The 19,911-nt window shown below is 45.5% G+C and overlaps 1 protein-coding gene across 1 annotated transcript in view; it reads right to left on the bottom strand.

Annotated features, from left to right (window-relative positions):
- NTN3 (netrin 3) overlaps positions 1–19,911 on the bottom strand; it is a 114,626-nt gene that overhangs the window by 5,869 nt on the left and 88,846 nt on the right. Inside the window, exon 6 of the mRNA XM_080981976.1 lies at positions 783–857. Within this exon, the coding sequence (XP_080838102.1) occupies positions 783–857 (75 nt within the window). The remainder of the gene's footprint in view (positions 1–782; positions 858–19,911) is intronic.

Raw genomic sequence — 19,911 nt, forward strand, 5'->3', positions numbered from 1 at the left:
CCTGCTTTCCACCCTCCCACCGCCAATGGGCAACAGCTACCACCTGTGCAAGATACTGCCTAAAAATTGTGCTCAGAATCTCCTGCAAATTTTATTTAAAATTTTAATAGTGGCTGCAGGCCCCCTGAATAGGATCAGGGACATGGCACCAGGCAAGAAGGGTTATCTGTCTGTTTTGTCTGTGGGGTGTTGAGGGCATGGGTTTGTTTGGGAAAACAGTTTGGTGCTGTGGCCCCAATCTGATTAATGGCCCTTTGCTGCTTCTATTATCTTTAGGTGAGAGAGATCGAGGTCCTGATCTCATCTAAAGTGATGCTAACATGTATCAGGAGGACTTCTCAGAGGCGGAGCTAACTGTTCCAGCACCTGGAGAGGCACACATGCTGTGCACCTGTGGGGGCGGGGCTAGCTGCCCACAGGGGCGCTGCCTGTGGCGAGGATCCCAGGGGGGTGCTGTCTGCGGCACACATCCCAGGGGGGTGCCACCTGCGACGAGCATCCCAGGGGGGTGCTGCCAGCAGTGAGTGTCTGGGGGTGGGGCGGCGATGTCACCTCCCTCAGGGATGACACCCAGGGCATGCTGCCCCAACCGCACCTCCCTTCTTCCACCACTGGGACTTCTGAGCTCAGAGATCTTACAGTCTGCAGCTGGTGCTTCTTAAATACTTATTTGGAAACCACTGACCAGAAGGTAGGGCAAGTTCCCAGATAGGAAATTCCTGGTTTGACCTTTACATTCTGAGAAACCTTTTTGCATTAGAGAAAAGAGAGCTGCTCCTTACCGTAATCTTTCTTGCAGTACTTTTTCATGTTAATTTTGTAGTTGCCTTTGGCTGGTTTGCAGTAGGAGTCACAGTCTGCAGGAAAATACAAGGGGGAAATACAATTAGGATGACAACTAAGTAGTCAGCAGGGCGGCAGTAACATCATCATAGGGAGGGATGGACAACATTATCAATTTCTGTTTCTCATTCTTTCTAGTCATTTCCACAGTTCTCTGTATTGCTGCATCAGTTGCCAATGTTCCTTGCCCACCAGCCCCCCACCCACCATTCCCTCAGCACCCTTGGGGTTGGGAGTACAGTGGTGCCTTGGTTTACAACCATAATCCATTCTGGAGGTCTGCTTGTAAACCAAAACAGGTTGTAACCCAAGGCGCCAATGGGGCCTCCAAAAAAAATTTGTTCGTAGTCCCCCCAAAATGGGTTGTAATCCAAAAAAAGGTTGCAAACTGGGACACGCACTTCCGGGTTTGACATGTTTGTAATCCAAAACGTATGCAAACCAAGACATATTCAAACCAAGGTACCACTGTAAAAGGAAATTTCTGCTTTGGACCCTAGTCATGCTAGGTCAAATGCCCTTGTAGTTGAGACTACACAGTATTAAATAAACAAGCAAGCAAGCAAACAAATGATATTTGAAGGAGACATTATTATTTAGAAGTCCAGCTTGTAAAACCCATTGAGCTTCAACAAAAGCTCTTCAAACCGCCGAAATGCAGCCTTTAGGGTGATGTTCAACTAAGTTTTTCTTCAGAGTAGACCCAATGAAACATGACTAAGTTAGCTCTGTTTATTTCAGTTGGTCTACTTATTTGAAAACCACCCTTAGTTTTTAGTTAGAAAAGCAAACAATCTTAAACTGTTGGCATGAAGTAGGAGCCAAAGAAAATGAAAGAAGTACCCAGCTTTTGCTTGATTTTAAATAATTCTCTTGACTTCCTGCACTAAACTTTCATTAAAAATAGTATAATTTGGAAGCCTCGCCATCAGCTCATTCCCTTGCCATAGCAAGGATAGTTCATCAGTTGCTCTGGTGTTTTGATAGACAACATCACCTCTGAATAAAGTTCCACAATGGCAGTCCATCACAATGCATATAGCTAAGTGCTTCTAAGCTGGAGCTCATCTGGGAAAACAAGCTTGTGGAACACCTCTCTGCCTCTCTGCCTTGACAACAGAAGAGCAAGGAAAATTTAGCATGCTGCTGCTTGCATCAGCCTTCCTGGTGTGGGCCCTGCTGCCTCACCCCCAAGGAGGAAGTTAAGGAGGCAGTGGTTTCAGTCCCATCCTATGTTTGTCGCAACCCGTGCTGCTTCTGTTCTGCTGCAGTTCAGCTTCTGCTAAAACCTACATTACTCTATTCACTATCCACTATGGCCGAAATGAATTATGTCATTAACTTCAGTGCATTTCAGTGGAAGGAATGTATCAAAAGCAAAGTAGAAAATGATCTAATAATTTATGCAACATTTGCGGACTAAAAAAAAAATCCCACCACAACAGTGACTATTGCTTGTATTCACTTGCGTGGTTTCCGTTTCTGTCCTCGGGTGAACATGTAAATGTTGCATTTTATGCTCCTGTTTCTGATGGAATTTCACAAAATCCCTACCCACAAGCAACACAGGCACCTGGCATTAAACAGCCTGTCCATGTCAGGATCCAAATTCCCCTCCTTTCTTGGCCAATCCCAAACCTCCCCTCCCTCCCTTCCCCCATAAACATTATTTTAGTAATAAAAAGCAGAGCGACAGAGACATTTCCTCCCCCTTGTCCTCCCCCCACAATTCCCTGTCGCCTATCCTTTGAACGTCTCAATTTGCCTCTCTTCAAAGGTTCCGCTTTTTTGGCTGTGCTTCACCCCCCATCTTTTTTCTAAACCCCATTTTTCTTCCTTCTTTTCTTCCTCTCTCTCGGGTTCCTTGGCCAGCTTGGCTGTGGCTGGCACCACCTCCTCTGGGACGGCTGGCACCATCTCCTCTGGGATGGGGCACACAGTCAATGAAGTTCCCTTTTGGGGTTTTCTTTCTTTTCTTTTCTTGGTGCTTGTGAATTGCCAGAGGCTTTGGAGAAAGAAAGTTTGCGGGGCACGGCGGGGGAGGGAAGAGAAAATACACTTATCTACATACCCACAACCTCTTGGGCATGCCAACTTTGTTGAGGAGAAAGGGCAGGGTCCCAGAAAGAAATGCGGCCCCAGCTGGGCCTCGGCTGCTCTTGCCATTTCCACTTTGCTCCCTTTTTTCATCCCGGTTTTTATGCTGCCTGCTCCAAATTTGTCTTTGCTAAAAACCACTCAGCATGGAGCTAATTCTGCCCCAAAGCAGAGTGAGCAAAGCTATACATTCCAGACTGCCCCTTTCCCACCTCGGCCGGGCCTGCAATGGCCGGCCCTTTGTTGGCTTTGTTTTTCACTCCCAGCTCCTGTTTTCATGGGGCAAAAGTGCCGAGCCAAACGCCAGTGAGCTGGATGACGGCAGCTGGATCAGTGCACTGCCTTTTCTCCCTCCCTCGTTCTCTCATAGCACTTTCCCCCTCTTGCCTCTTTTAAGGGCTGTAGCTGAGTGGCAGAGCAACTGCTTTGCATGCACAAGGTTCCAGGTTCAATTCCCAGCATCTCCTGGTAGGGCAGGGAAAAGACCCACCTCAAAAATCCTGGAGAGCTGCTGCCATTCAGCATAGATGATGCTGAACTAGACGGTCCAAAATGTTGATTGTCCCCTCCCCACAATCCACCTGTCACCATCAAGATCTTTTGAAGTGGTGCTCAGAGATTTGGAAAGTCAGATTAAAAAAGAGGGGGAGGAAGGTGGGGAGATAGAAAGATGAGGGGGAACAAAATGTTTTCTTTTAAAAGCATTAATTGGGGCAGTCCAAAAGTCATAATCCTCCACTCACACACACTCATCCTCCTGTCAGTCTCAAGACCATTTGAAGAAGTGCTCAGAGATTTGGAAAATCTGATTGACAGAGAGATGGGGGAGTTGAGGCACAGAATCCTGTGAGGCTGACTATCTTTCAGCAGGCCCACCTACTGTAGCTTGAAAGTGGTGCAAGCTTTCCAAGTTCTACAGAACTCTTTGTACAGCAAAGTGAGAACTCAGGGCACAAGCTGTTGCCGTCTTTGAAACTCCTGGTTGGGACAATGAGCTATTAGCTCCTTGCTTCTGTTTCAGACTTAGGCTGTTTCTTTGATGTGGCCAGGAAAGAAAGAGTGGCTGAGTTCCAGTTCCTGTTGTCCTACTCCATGAGATTCTCACAGTCTCTGAATAGAGCTGATTGCTGCTGCTTACTCAGCCACTATGCCAAACTCCTCGTTCTAGCCCAGCCACTGCATGTAGTGCTCCTTTGATATGGTCAGTCTTAGCTGGAGTGAAAAAAAGCTTTGTAATGACCCAACAAGGAGGGCCTCATGACCCACCTGTGGGTCCCAACCCACTGGTTGAAGACCTATGTTCTAGAGAAGCTCACAGGTCATTGTCAGGCCTGTTAAAACCAACAATAATATCATTTCCCCTTTTAGTTTAAAAACTTAGTGTGGTTGCCTACATAGGGAGTCCCCCAAGAATCTAGAAACCACTTGGTCTTTTAAATGGCCTCAAAGCAGGGATTCCCATTCGAATTAGAGGACTCCTTCATATAAGAGGATTGTCCTCCATAAAGTAAGGGGGCCTGCCCACACTGCTGTACAACAGGGTGTTCTTCTGACGGGGTAGGAGAATGAGACGGTTTATGGAAGACAGTAAATGCAGCATCGGAGTCATTTTGTCGGGAAGAAGTTAACTCGCCAGAGAAAGGATCCACGTTATCACAAATGAGAATACGTCTATTCATATCCACCAAGTCATTGACAAATGAGTTGATACATTTGTGGCGCCCTCGAGCTGTGGGCTGCTACAGCATGATCAGGACAAGGGAACATGTCTAGCATAAATAAAGCCTAAGTGAAGAGCATAAGAAAGGAGTTGTAGGCACTGCAAAGGCGAGGTTATGTTTTGTTGAGTCTCCATTTGCTATGACTAAAATTTTTCTTCCAAACGGCTGACTATATTTGGAGTTACGAAGATAGTTGCTTAGTCTAGTTTTGCAGGGAGAGGGAGAGGTTCCGAGCCAAAGACGCCCAGATAGAGAAACCATTTTTCATCGTTTTTATTTTGCATGTCTCTGAAGCGGCAGAAGACGTGGGTGTCATCAAACAGATTTCAGAGCCCACAGCAGCAGTGGGGTGGGGGGCACCTTTTGAGGCCTGAGGACCCCCTTCCCTTCTGGGCAAACTCCAGGGGTGGCCCATGCCAGAGGCAGAAGTAGGCAGAGCAACACGTTTACTCTCACAACTCTCTCTGTCCACACAAGCAAGAAGCATCACCAGAGTTCAAGGACACATTATAGCCCAGGAGAAACACACCAGTTGCCCTCCATGAAGAAATATCTCATAAACTAAAAGTATCTAAAGGGAGGATTTTACTTCTTGTAGGAACATTGAGGCACATGGTCAGTACCACCTGCATATACAAACATATGGCTCATTGAATACCTTATGGAACCTTTATTCTCAATAAAGATGGAATTCCCAGGTGAATAAGGCAAAGGTAAAGGACTCCTGGATGGTTACGTACAGTCAAAGGTGACTATGGGGTTGTGGCGCTCATCTCGCTTTCAGGCCGAGGGAGCGTGCGTTTGTCTACAGACAGCTTTCCAGTTCATGTGGCCAGCATGACTAAACCACTTCTGGTGCAACAGAACACTGTGATGGAAGCCAGAGTGCACGGAAATGCCGTTTACCTTCCCACTGCAGTGGTACTATTTATCTACTTGCACTGGCATGCTTTTGAACTGCTAGGTTGGCAGGAGCTGGAGAGAGCAACGGGAGCTCACCCTGTTGTGGGGATTCGAACCGCCGACCTTCTGATTGGCAAGAGGCTCAGTGGTTTAGACCACAGCACCACCCGCGTCCCTAGTGAATAATGCATTTATTTCTATAGATCTTTATTCTTTGTAAAGACAATATTTGTATGAGTTAATATTTTATTATCTCTTTGGAGCTGCACTGTATCTTCGTACTTTCGTCCTTCAGGCTGTGATGCTTTGTGGTTTATATTTCTGGATCTTTGTTTTATTTCTTTTTGTTATGTTTTCACTTTTTAAAAACACATACACACAAATGAGTGAAGTATTAAATAGATAAAAAAGACACAATGAGGGTGCAAAGCAGGGCTGGTGCGTTGTGTGGGCTGAGGCTGGGGTGGGGGCTTGGGAAGAGTCCCAAAAACCAGACAAAAAGGACTGGAGGGCTACATCTAGCCTCCGGGCCTGAGATTCTCCATCTCTGCTGTAGTAGAGTATTTATCCAGATGGCAACAATAACATACAGCAGCTTCCTAGGACCACAGCAAACTGTGACCTAAATCGCCTCCTTTTGGATTTGCCAAAGCTGGAAAGTGTGCACAGGTACTGTCAGAACTCCCTGCTTGATGGAAGATGTGCAGAAGGTTAAAAAGAGGGAGCAGGAGAAAGACAGACCTGGCAGTTGAAATGGTTCTTTCAGAAACCAAAAGACCAAGCCAAACTGAGTTGCCAGCAATCCAAATTGAAGAGACGCTGCCAGAACTCTTTGCGACCATAAATCTTTGTCCCTGTTTTGTATAATTTTTCAGTAGGGGGGAAAAGTTCTTAAAAGGACTGGAAATTATTACGATGATTATTTATAAAAGCTATAAAAATCCCCCCGTGAGTGTAAAGTCTGCACCACCCCCTCCTCTCCCCCAATCCAGAGCTCTGCATTGCCTTCCTATTCACACCCTCTCACCAGAAATGAGCGAGTCTTCCCAACAGACAGCAGGAACGTGACAGCGAGGAACATAGATGGTTCTGACAAGAAGGATGACTACAATCGCAAGGACAGCTGAGGCAGTGGGGATCAGGATGGGTGAATTACTTTCACCTGCTACAAGAAAACCAGGGCTTCACTTGAGCCTACCAGCACCAAGCTAGGCTCTCCAAACCTGCTTTCAGTATGAGACCTTTGCCCCTGAATTTCTTGTGTCAGATTTTCACGTAGTTCAGGAACGGCTCTCAAGTTATCTGTTGGACTCCAAATCCCATCAGCTCCTGTCTGCATGACAGATGGTCAGAGATGATGGCACTTGTAGTCCAGCAACATTTGGAAGCACCATGTTGGCTGTCCCTGATGCATTTCTGTCCAACTCTCCTGCAAAAGAAGACTCTACAACTGAATACAAAAGCAGAAGCAGGCAAGTCTCCCGTGCACCTGTCAATTTGCCTTCTGTGCCACCATTCAATAAAGATAATGGTGGAACATAGAGCCCCTGTGGATGTTGTTGGACTACAGCACCTATCATCTCTAGCCAGCAAGGCCAATGGGCAGGGATGGCAGGAGTTAAACTCCAGTGGTATCTGGAGGAGCACAGGTCCTGCATCCCAACAATATACCAAGCTCCAGTGGCAAAGGTCACGACTGAGTAGGTTTTGTGAGTCTACAACTGCACTGTGCAGCCACAGAATTTGGTAACTGGTGCTATATAGCATATAGTCAAAGGCCCATACATAAAATATCAAGCACTGCAATATACACTGAGAGTTCCCTGTGAAGAAGGATTGTCTCCCTAGGTACTAACTTTGGAAGGTCAACTTCAGGTACCTTGACAGACAGGAGACAAGCCACACCATCAAATTTCTGTTGTAGACTGCCTCTTTCTGTGACGCTTGCTCGTATGATGCTTTGGGGTTACCTTTGACTATGGGGCTGGGAAATTTCTGAAGTCTTTAAAAGTTGTTACACACTTTTGTTCTGGGTCATCACTCCGTTGCAACAGAAAATAAAGACCTGCCTTGCATTCTTCAGTTGGTTCCTGCCTCTACTCAATCTTCTCTGACTGTTAATGAACTTTGGGGATATTAGGGATACAGTGGTACCTCGGGTTACATACGCTTCAGGTTACAGACTCCGCTAACCCAGAAATATTACTTCGGGTTAAGAACTTTGCTTCAGGATAAGAACAGAAATCGGGCTCTGGTGGCGCAGCGGCAGCAGGAGGCCCCATTAGCTACAGTGGTGCTTCAGGTTAAGAACAGTTTCAGGTTAAGAACAGACCTCCAGAATTAATTAAGTTCTTAAGCTGAGGTACCACTGTACTGGGCTGTAAAAGCCAACTCCACCCCCCCCCCTTATATCAGTATCAATCCTTGTCTCTCAGGTTCTGTATTGCGTTCTTAGAACGCAAGAGCCCTGCTGGGTGAGGCTGAAAGACTCATCTAGTCCAGCATCCTGTTCTCAGTGATGTTCAGCAACTAGTATTCAATATCATACCTTTACTTCCTTCATTTAAATGCTAAAAAGCAGCTCTGGGTGTATGTATGTTTGTGTGCAGTGGAGGGGGGGGAGGCAATAGAGACCAGGAAAATCACATGGGGGAGAAAGGGTTAACCCCCCTTCCCTGGTTGCAAAGTTCTAGATGGGTGGCGTCGGCTCCGGTTTCATTTACTATTAAAAACAATGACCCATGGATCTCTTAATGTCATCTCATGTGGGTTTAGTCCCAAGGCCCTCCTTTTTAGGAAGAGCTTTTTTTGAGCAGCTTACTAGAGCTGGCTACGTCTTATAGTGATACTTTAAGCTGTTGTTTTATTTGTCTTTGGTGGCTGTTCCATTTCTCTGTTTATAAAGTTTGTATGTATTTTATCTTAGTGGACTGTAATAAGCCTTTGGCTGGGAATCAGGATCTAAAAATGAACAGGATCTAAAAATGAATAATAAAATATAAATTAAAGATACGGGAGCCCTGCTCTCCTTCCATCTATCTCTCTCCCTCTGTGTGGGCCTATGTCCACATGTAGACTAACCATAGAAGACCATCTTCCAAACTGGGTTGCTTGCAAACTGACCTGATTTGTTTTAAGATAAAACGTGTGCCAAAATAATGTGATCTTTGTGTGTATTTTTAAAAAAGGCATATTGCTGTGGAATTGGGATGGAAAAGACTCGTGAATGAACAGAGATGGTATGCTTCTGAATACCAGTTGCTGGGGGGGTCACAAGTGGGGTAGATGCAGGGCTTTTTTTTTCCCAGCCGGAGCTCAGTTTTGGCACCTCTCGGGTGAGTACCATTACCAGTGCTTTTTTTCCTTAAAAAATGTTTAGGGGTACTCTCATTTTCCTACTCATATTGAAATACTGCCCCACAATGAGGCCAAACTTAGATTCACAAAATGTTTAGGGGTATGCCTACCCCTGCGTGCCCCCAGAAAAAAAGCACTGGCCATTACCATTCTAAGAGAACAAGAGAGGAGTTTATGGTGAGTTTTTTTCTTGAAACACAGAACTGGGTAGAAGGTTGTTGCATTCAGGTCCTGCTTGCAGATTTCCCATTAGGGCATCTGGCTGGCCACTGTGAAAACACGGTACTAGACTCTCTCCTTTTTTGTGTTCCAGAGCTTTCCCTGTGAAAACCTGCTCTTTACCGGAGCAAATGGGAATCGGAGCAAATGGGAATCCGTGGAAAACACAAATTGCCATTTGTTCCAATTCAGCAGTAAAGAGTGGGTTTTCATGGGGAAATCTCCATAGCAAAAAGAAAGAGCTTCAAAGACTGAACCTGTGCCTGGAAAGCATGGGACAAAATGTAAGTGTGGATAAGCCCTGCCTCTCGCATGCCTGAAAAGAGGGCGGAGATGCATGGTGTGTTCAGAAACCTCTGCTTTTTGCATGACTGGAATGCAACCTACTGTACAAAGGTAAAGGTTGAAGCCATTGGTTCTGTGCATTCTTGATTCTGGCTCCACCCCCCACTGGGTACCCACCACCCCCAGAAATTTGTCCATGAGGAAATGTTCCCCACTTTTGTGCCGTTGAGATGAGAGCTAGGAAGGAAGGAGAAGGATGAGGGAGGGAGAAATGGTCTGGGATTTGGAAAGGAGGAAGGAAGAAAAGGGGGAATGGAAAAATGGAAAGAATGTGATCAAAGGGGAAGGAAGGAAGGAATTCAATCCAGGATTTGGAAAGGAAGGATGTTGAAAAGGAAGGAAAGAAGACTATGAGAGCAAAAGAAGGGGGGAGGAAAGAAAGGAAAAGGCCTAATGATTTTCAAAACTCAGTTAATAAAAATATGCCTATGAAAGGCAGGAAAGAGTTTGGGGAATTAGTAACGTAAGGAACTTTTTTCTTTTTTTTAGAAGGCTCAGTTTTGTGCAGCGTACCCTTCTCAGACTGTAAAATTAATTTCACTCCACATTTCTGTGAAGTGCAGAAAGAGAAAATGGAAAAAGAGCAACCAAAATTCATCTGATGTGGCCGGAGGTTGAGGGTAGTAATAGTTTTCCATGCAAGACAGTTTGAGGCTGGTGTGTTCACATGTATTCCAAGTATTCCAAGTTCCAAGTACTATATGGAATCCCTTGTTCCTTGGGTATTTTAAAATACTTGCTCAACCATGCATCTGAAAAATGCTCCCTGAATTGTTTTGGGGGTAAATCCAGGGTGAGATGGGTTAATTGCCCTGTTTCAGGGGCCACATTTCAAGGCAACGGAATCCCCAGAGAATGCTGTGCTTTGCCAGGGAGATTCAGAATTTTAAGTTTTCTCTGGTTTTACATACTTTTATTCAGACTTCTATAATTTCTATTTTATTTTATTATGAGATTTCATTTCATTTTAGTCACTCTAATATTTGTTAAGAACAATAACCCCTCCCTCTTAAGGGGCAAGGTGTGATTTGCCCAGGAAATTCAGCTTTCTATGTTTGTTCATTTTGTAGTTTTTCTGGCGCCCTCCTTGTGGAACGCACTCCCATCAGATGTCACGGAGATAAAGAACTACGCAACTTTTAGAAGACATCTGAAGGTAGCCCTGTATCAGGCAGTTTTTAAATGTTTGATGCTTTTAGACATGTTGGAAGCTGCTCAGATTGGCTGGGGCAACTGAGCCAGATGGGCGAGGTATAAATAATAAAATTATTATATTTATTTCTGCTACCTTGTCTCACTGTTATATTGTCAAACTCTGTATTGCAGTGCTCTAAGGACTAGAAACAAAGGAATCTGAATGTCTCTCATACAAGTCAATTCTGAAAGAAGGAGAAGGACCTGCCATTGTGTAAACCAGGGATGTGGAACTTCTGGCCCTCCAGATTTGGTTGGGCTTCCACTCCCATCAGCTTTAGCCAGCATGGCCAATGGTTAGCAAGTGGGCAGGGCCGGATTAACCATTAAGCAAAATAAGCATGTGCCTAGGGTATCAAGGGAAGGGGGGCACCACAGAATTTTTCAGTTGCCGGATTATTAACATTGATGGTCATGAATTGCTCAGTTGAGCATTCATTTTCTCAGCAAAAGTATATAAAAAAACCCCAACAGAACAACTATGCAACAAGGCTGGCTGGATGCCTTATCGCTACTGAGTATAGAAGCAGATGGGGTACATAAGATTAGTTTTGAGGCTCTGATCAAAGACTTTTGTATGGTTTCATTTCAAAAAACAAAATTTTATTTTACGGCTTATTATTGTTTATATTTTGAATTAGAAATTATATGGGGGCACCAAAATCCTTTAAGTGCCTAGGGCCTCTAAAGGCCTTAATCCAGGACAGGGGTAGCCAATATGGTGCCTTCTGGGAAGTTGTTCAGACTAGAGCTTCCATAATCCCTGATCATTGGCCATGCTGGCTGGGGCTCATGAGAGTTAACAGTGTCCAATAACACCTGAAGGGCACAACATTGATGACTCTTCTCTCAGCATAGGCACACATGGCTCTGTTTACAAGCTACTTTGATGCTTTCAGGTATGATGGATTGACTCACCGCTGTGTGCCACTAGCTTACTGGGTTGCCAACCTAATCAAACAGCTTGCTAACTACACAGAGGATTTGTTCCTTTCATTCCCTCTGGCAATTTCACTTTGGCCACCTTGGATCTTGGCGGGCGTCAAAGGTGCTGCTGCTGTAAGAACTATACCTGAAGCAATGCAGGAACACCAAGCCCAGGGGATGGAGATGGGGATGAGTTCTCCTGCTGCCTTGTCTAGGGGCAGCAGTAGACAGATGCCCGCCTCTGTGCTAAATGAGGCAGAAAGTTGTTTTTTGGTTTTTTTTGCACCAGCATGGTAGGCCTAAGACTGCTTGAATGTGAAGGGAAAGGAGGAGAGCAAGAGTCTATAAATTAAAAGCAGAGTCCGTAAATGAGCTAAAGGGGCAACGCGATGAGATTGCAAAGAGAAAGCTCAAATCAAATAGATTTCCAAATGCGGAAAGCTAAGGATCAGCTCACTCACGCTAGTGTATCCATCATGAGGTACAACCTTATAAAAGTGTCAAATGGGGTTGGACGGGCATCAGAGAAGCTGCTTCGTAAGCACCACGATCCCTTGCCAGCTGCTGGTCTGGCAAATTTCCCCTCCCTGCCCCCATCCATGATTCTTTCAAACTTTCAGAAAACCATGCCATTGCTTCAATTCTACAGATTCTATCCTGCCCATTTGCGGCAATTCCAATGCAATGGTTGCCCGGCTGGAACATTAAGAAAACTGATTCATTCATTCAAGGTGATCTGATATTGGGCTTGTCCACACTTCCACTTGTCTTGCTGTTTCCCCCCTGGGAAAAGCCCCTCTGTACCATAGAATTGGAGGAAACGTCAAGCTGGGTTTTTTGTTGTTTGACGTTTGCTCTGATTCAGCGGTAAAGAGTGGATTTTCCTGGTGAAAGCAGCTTAGCAAACAGAAACCCACTCAGACTTGTGCCTAGCAAACACAAGACAAGCAGAAAACCTCTTGGACCCATGCTTTCTAGGACAAGCAGAAGTGTGGACAAGCTCACTGTTGGCTAATTTAAAGTTGTCTTCTTGGTTCCAAAGGATAACAAAGCATTGTGGGCATCACCTTCAACGCCTGATGTTATGGCCTGGCTATCTGAAGCATCAACAACTTCTATAGGGTCCTTTTTGAAGACTCGGATCATTAACTGAGTCCCTGCTCAGATCCCGTGGCAGCTTTCTATGTTCCTAAGGCCAACTAACAAATGTAATAAGTGTTAATCATGATGACGAATCTGTCAATTTTGATTTCACACAGTTTCTCGTTTTTTCTAATCTTAAATCCACTTTACCCTATTTCTGCTCATGAATATATTTGCACTAGCTTTTTAAAAAAAGTTTGCATTAAAATTATTATTTCTGCCTATTTATATGCGTTTTTGCAAGCAATTTCCCCTTAGCAGCATCCATTTTTCAATGTTATTTCTATTAATACACACTTTTTTTTGCAAGCACTTTCCATCAATATACACATTTCTGTGCTCACTCTTTGGTGAGAGAACTGCATTGCAAATTTCAGAGAAGTGTGGGTTTCGAAAGAGAGCTGTGTTTTGGCTTGTGAATTGCTTTGCAAAGTGGAAATCTGAACAGTAGCACTGGGGACAACATGCCATCAGATTATATTCTGGGCTCCTATAGAATTCGTCTGACGTTCAAGGTGCCCTGTTCATTTTTTCCTCTTCAGGGAGGGAAACCCCCCCCCAGCACACATCAGAGAGGTTGCATTGGGGGGGTGGGAGGCGGGGGGAGCTCTTTAACATTTGCTAAGTCTGTGCTGCTCACCTGTATTGTAACATAAAAGCTTTATTGGAGCAGAAGGGGAAAATAAGATTAGAAACAGACGTCAATAAAACGGCTGCCCTCCCCCACCTCACCCCGCCGCCCCAACTCTTTCCTCCGTGAACCTACTGCCAAAGCAAGCCTCTCCCAAATTGCCTTTTTCTCTCCTAAAAAACCATGCTCTCCACATCTGCGTCTCTCCCCTACAACCTGCCTAGCACCTTTATTCCATAGCACCCAAACTCCTTTTTCCACTTAAGCAAATCTCAGTGGCCTAGCTAGGCACCTTCACCACCACCAGAGGAATGATATGAATGCAGCACTGCGCTTGGCGGGGGGAACCCATTTTCTGGCATGCATCCAGGTGGGCACTGAAAGGAAATAGGTGCCATTTGGTGTCAGGGTGTATGAGCAAGGAAAAGACACAGGCAAAAGACTGGTGTGTGTGTGTGTGTGTGTGTGTGTACACTTTCTTTTTTTCTTTTTCACACATAAGGCCTGTGTGAGTGTGCAAGCTGGTGCTTGAGAAGGAGATGGTGTGTGAGATTGGGTGCAAGAGAGAGAAACTGTGGACAACCTTTCTTTTCTTTTCTTTTCTTTTCTCGAGGGAGGTGTCCTACCTATGGCTGTCCTGCAGGTTTTAAACGTGTCTCTATTGTGCGTTTGTGTGTGAGCCGTTCAACAAGATAGAATGAGGTGGCAAACTGAGGCGGCAATTGCAGCTACAGCCTCTAGTAATTTCTGGACTTTGGTTTGCGGGGGACTTCTGAAAAATTCAGATTCCTAAGCAAGCCTTCATCTGTGGAAAAAGTGTGTGCTGGCTCAACAATCGGCAAGTTAGTAGCATGCCCAAGTGAGCATACATGCAGGTGGGGCAGATTGAAAAGGTGAGAGGTGGAGAGGCCTAGCATGTGTATATCAGCAGCAGCTGAGTAAGTGTGGATGTGAAAGAGAAAGTGGAAGAGATCCATAGTTGGCATAACAGGAAGGCTGCTGGGCTCCACTTCCATTAACTTTCATGAAATGTTTTTCACTCTTTGAACTTGGCACTGGCTCTCTATGTGTGTCTCTCCTCTGCTTGTATAATATGAAAGAAGAAAGTCCGAGTGAGTTTGCACATCTGGTTTATTTCTCCTGCCTTTTTTCTTTTAAAGGAATATTTTGTTTTAAAAAGAGATGTAACTTAATTAGGTGTTATGGCTGCAAATCTTTTTACTGCCGAATTCCTTCAAGAGCCATACACGGTAGAATTGTGGGCATAACAAAGCATTGAGAAGTGTGTGTGCGTGTGTGTGAGTGAGAGATCCCCATCTGAAATCCTGGAGAGCTGCTGCCCTTCAGTGTAGATACTACTGAGCTAGACAGAGCCAATGATCTGACTCAGTAATTGGTAGAGCCGTGGGTTCAAGCCCCACATTGGACAAAAGATTCCTACATTGCAGGGGGCTGAACTGGATGACCCTTCCAACTCTACAATTCAATCATTCTAAGACGGCTTCCTATGTTTCTATGAAATGTGCCCCTGGTCATCCAATTTGGGCTGATGCAGATAGTTCATGCAAATTTTACTCCCTGTTTAACAACATCAACTTCTTCTTTCTATTGTTGTTGTGGTTGTTGTTGCTGCTGCTGCTGCTGCTGCTGCTGCTGTTGTTACAATATTCAGTTTCTTAGTTGCCTTATAAGGGAAGTCTCTAAGTGACTTTTCATACCTACCTGCCCTTGTGAAATGGGAGTTCTTACTTCTATTTGTGGTTTATATTAGACAGAAGTGTCAGGAATCAGAGAGAGAAAGAGACAAAGCTGGAGAATGCAACGGAGGATGGTCCATTAGGGTGAAATGGGGCACTGCCCCACCAATCTCAGGTTGCTTTCTTGCTTTCAACCAGTCGTGTCAGCTTCCTCTTCCTTGGTACTGCCTTTGCAAAACTCAGCAGGGAGAAGTATGGTGATAAAACTGGAATTAATTGTCTCCACCTGTCATTGGTTCCTGCGCCATGTACTGTTGGCTCCCTGCCTTCTGCCCTACGAGTCCCAAAGGGCACCAGCTGCCAACACTGGAGATTGGAGGTGGGGATATATTGTTGGACCCCAACTCCCAACAACCCCATCAACGTTTAGAGGTCCACAAATTCCCCATCCCCAATGTAGATGAATATAGGAGATGGGATAGGAGAGTGACAGATGGCGGTGGAAATGGATAAAAGAAACTGCAGCAGCAATAAGGTAACAGCAATTAAGTGGGGGTGGGACTAAAGGTCATCTATCTCTAGAAGATAACAGTTTTGAGTTGGCATGGGCAGAGCCATCTAAATCCCTGGCTGGCAGCAGCAGGGTTTAATGAAACAGCGTAGCCACATCTGCATCCATCGTTCTGGCTAGAGTGAAAGTCAGGGGGCAGGTGGAAGCTGCAATTCCACTGTGCCAGTTCCCAAACGGACACAGTGAGGAGGCCTGGATGGGGCTGGTGGCTGTCATGTGAGGGCAGCGGGCTCAGCTGAGAATCCAGGGGATCCCTTGCTGGCCCAGGTCTGCCCCTCCCCACCATGAAAGACCCAGCAGCAGTGGTTTGTGCACACTATATGGGCAGGTGCACTGAGGCACCTTTTGGCAGCAGAGCTTGCTGTAGTGGCAGAGGTGGTGGATGCAGGCAGGGCTGGGTGGAGGGACCCTACTCTTTCTAGCCTGGCAGACTGGAGGTTTGAGTTACAGCCTAAGAGACAAAAGGGCACTGTCCTTAACTAATCCCAGAATTGCAGAGCCACCACACAAAAGGTCATGTCCTGGCTCTCAACCTGCTTAACACCTGATGGGGGAAACAGATGGTGACCTGATGGAAGAGGTTCCTATGGAAGACGGTGGATAGGCATGAACATCCCTCTGCTCACTGTGAAAGTAGTATAATCTTCTGTGTGCCCTATGTGCTAGAGTTTAGAAAGGATTCCTCCTCTGTACACACTGCTCACTTGTGATCAAAGTGACCCTGCCACTGCCTCCCACAAAGGGCCCAGAAGGGCAGGCAGCAGAGACACCCCCCAACTCCTCAGGGGAGCATTCTTCCACACCAGGAAGGAGACAGGGACTGCATAAGCTATGGAGGACCGTAGCTCAGTGGCAGAGCATCAGCCTTGCCTTCAGAAAGTCCAAGGTTCAATCTCTAGTATCTCTAGGTACAGCTGGGAGAGACCCCTGCCTGAGCCCTTGGAGGGCTGCTGCCAGTCAGTGTAGACAATACAGAGCTAGGTGGACCAATGACCTGACTAAGGCAGCTTCCTATGTTCCTAAGCCCCAGCATTGCCGGTGGGGAAATGATGCTCTTTTCATCATTTTCCACGGGGGAGAAGGACCTCCCTTTTCTCTAATTGAGGGACAGCCGCCATGGTGCCTCACTCTTAATGTTGGAGACTACAACTCCACCATCCATTGGCCATGCTGACTGGGGCAGTCCAAAACATCTGGAGAGGACACAGTTACCAGCCCTGCCCTGTAACTTGACATTTACAGAGCAGGAACTAGACGTGCAGCTTCCATTTTCAGCCATAAACATTTATAGTCAGATGGGGCCTGAGCCTGAATAGAAGCCAAGGTGGGTGGTGTTGGTGTTGGGAGCCCAAATCATTCCTCTTCATCCGTGCAGCCCTTTCCCCTTATTAAAAACCAAAAAAACAAAACAAAACACCAGTTATTTCATCTCTAAAGGCTTTCTAAACATACAGCAGGTGTGTCAGATTCTTTGAGGTGTCTGGTAACAGTGCTCTATTTGTTTCAGTCCCCTTGCCTTTCAGGTGTTCAACTCTCCCCCTCCCACTCCCTTTACTAGCCCCCCACTCCACATAGACCAGCCCAAGCAACAGCTTTCTCCCTCCCCCTCTCCTTATGTTGAGAGAGAGAGAGAGAGAGAGAAAGAAAGAAAGAAAGAAAGATCCTAAGTTCAGACAGCTCTTGCTTGTCATTTTTTTTGTTGGTTGTTCCAGTCACTCTCTCTCCAGATTTAGGCCACATTCACACCACACTTTAAAGCACTATGATATCACCTTAAAATTAATTAATTTGTTAAGGGTGCTGAGAGTTCTTAGGAGACCCCCTATTCCTCTCCCAGGGCTACAGTTCCTACAGTAGTTGCTAACAGTCAGTCCCTCATCAGAAGGAAGCCAGCTGATTTGTGCAAAACCAAAAAATGATTGCATCCTGCGATCTGGTGCGAGCCAGCTGACTAGCGCCAGAGCAAAAAACTGGACATTCCAGGTTCTAATCAGAAGCAGGGATGGCTTCTGTAATTCCCGGATGTCCTGCTTAAAATACTGCGGGTTATAGCCAATATTAATCTGCCTCAGAGTAGACCTGTTGCAGCTAACCGACAGGCCGAACCTAGGTTCTTTCATTTCCCTGTACATAGCTTTTCATTTCTGTATATAGCTCAGGATACAACCCTGTATTTTTATTTATAATTAATATCTCTAAATATGAATATGAATCAGCAGCATATGGAAATCTTGCAGAGCCAAGTTTACGAACAGACTTTTAAAGGATTATGTCTTTGGCTGGATTTTTAAAAAAATAATAATATGGATTTTATTGTCAACACTTGTATTCTGGTTTGTCAGATACTGCAAATGCTTGGTAAATAAATAAACAGTTCCCAGTTCGAGCCTGAGGAAAAGGAGCACGGAAGTGGAAACGGTTCAGCCTTAATATCTAGGTGATCTCAGGCCTCAAAGAAAGGGCCCAAATATGATGATGAAACTCAGCATCAAAGAGGCTCCCCCAAGTCACCTAGAGAAATTCCACCTCCATCTTTGGGAAATGAGTATCACACTCTCGGGATTCTGTTCATATTAGATGTTTCGGCACTAATTCAGCACAGCAGAGGCAAGGCAATGTTCTTGGGGGGTTGGCCTAGATGACCAGCCTTAGGGTCCCTTTCAACTCTACAGTTCTATGATTCAACTCTGCTGCTTCCTCCAAGGACCTCAAGATGGTATATACATAGATGTCCTCCTCCCCACTTTTTTCTCACATCAACCCTGTGAGGTTGGTTAGGCTAAAACTGAGTGACTGGCCCAAATCTACCCAATGATTTTCATGGCTGAGTGGGGATTTGACCCCTGTTCTCCCAGATCGTAGCCCAACAATCTAACCTCTGCACCTCTGATATCAACAATCTTATTAAGTACACTGCTTAGTTTTGTGATTAAGTGGTCTCTATACCTTTCTAAGTGGGATGCGGGTGGCGCTGTGGGTTAAACCACAGAGCCTAGGACTTGCTGATCAGAAGGTCGGCAGTTCGAATCCCCACGATGGGATGAGCTCCCGTTGCTCGGTCCCTGCTCCTGCCAACCTAGCAGTTTGAAAGCATGTCAAAGTGCAAGTAGATAAATAGGTACCGCTCCGGCGGGAAGGTAAACGGTGTTCCCGTGCACTGCTCTGGTTTTGCCAGAAGCAGCTTAGTCATGCTAGCCACATGACCCGGAAGCTGTAAGCCAGCTCCCTCGGCCAATAAAGCAAGATGAGCGCCGCAACCCCAGAGTCGGCCACGACTGGACCTAATGGTCAGGGGTCCCTTTACCTTTTTTATACCTTTCTAAAAATAAACAAATGACAACACACATACACACATACACACACCTTCCCAGCACAGAGTGAGGCTGCAACCCAGTTACTTGCGAGTAAGCCCCATTGGATCCAATAGGTCTTACTTCTGCATAGACATGGTTAGGAATGCAGTGTTAACTCAGCTACTGCATATCTCAGGAGAGTGGGCACTCAGTGCCTTTTCTGAAAGCAACCTTGCTTAAAATTTCTTCAAGAAGCAGCTCCCCACCCCCGCCTTGGTTTTCCTGTCCCAAGTACCCAGGTTCTCCCAGGGTGGACCCGGAATATGGCTCTTCAAAGTGTATTCTGGGAAGCAGCAACATACTCTGCACATATTTGAACTAGAAGCAGGCGTTTATAAAAAGAAAACCACAGATAATTCTATGGACCACTTAAGCAGACTTCCTCTGCTGAAAAGTAAAAATAAAGAGCCGAGGTTTTTCATCAAGTTCCTTTTATATTTTTCCAACTAAAACTTTTCATAAGAGCCCTCAATATATTTTAAACAAAATCTGAATCTTTCCTTCCCAAATGTATCTTGGAATGAAGATATACAGAAACTCGGTCCACACCTCCACCCCCTTTCCTGAAGTGTCCCTTCTTTGATGTGCCTAATTAAGAGGCCTAACAGCCAAAAAGTGGCGGGGGAAGGAGAGAGGAGTTTCGTTTTGGAGGAAAGTAGGGAGTTGCCATGATTTTATTCCCCATATTTTATTCCATCAGGGCATAGGACATGCAATGCAAATGGGGGGGGGGGATGTAGTCAATTACATATCATTTGCAGACTGAAAGCAACCACAACCGGATCGATTTGCTTTCTGGACATAGGATGAATACACAGACATTAGCGATTTCTGCCCCTGTGGCCATTTTCATTGGAATTCTCTGACATTTCTGTTCAGGGGTGACGACGAACTCCCTTCCTTTGTATCA

The sequence above is a fragment of the Podarcis pityusensis genome (assembly GCF_964106645.2).
Source record: "Podarcis pityusensis genome assembly, chromosome: 14".
NCBI classification, from domain to species: Eukaryota; Metazoa; Chordata; class Lepidosauria; order Squamata; family Lacertidae; genus Podarcis; species Podarcis pityusensis.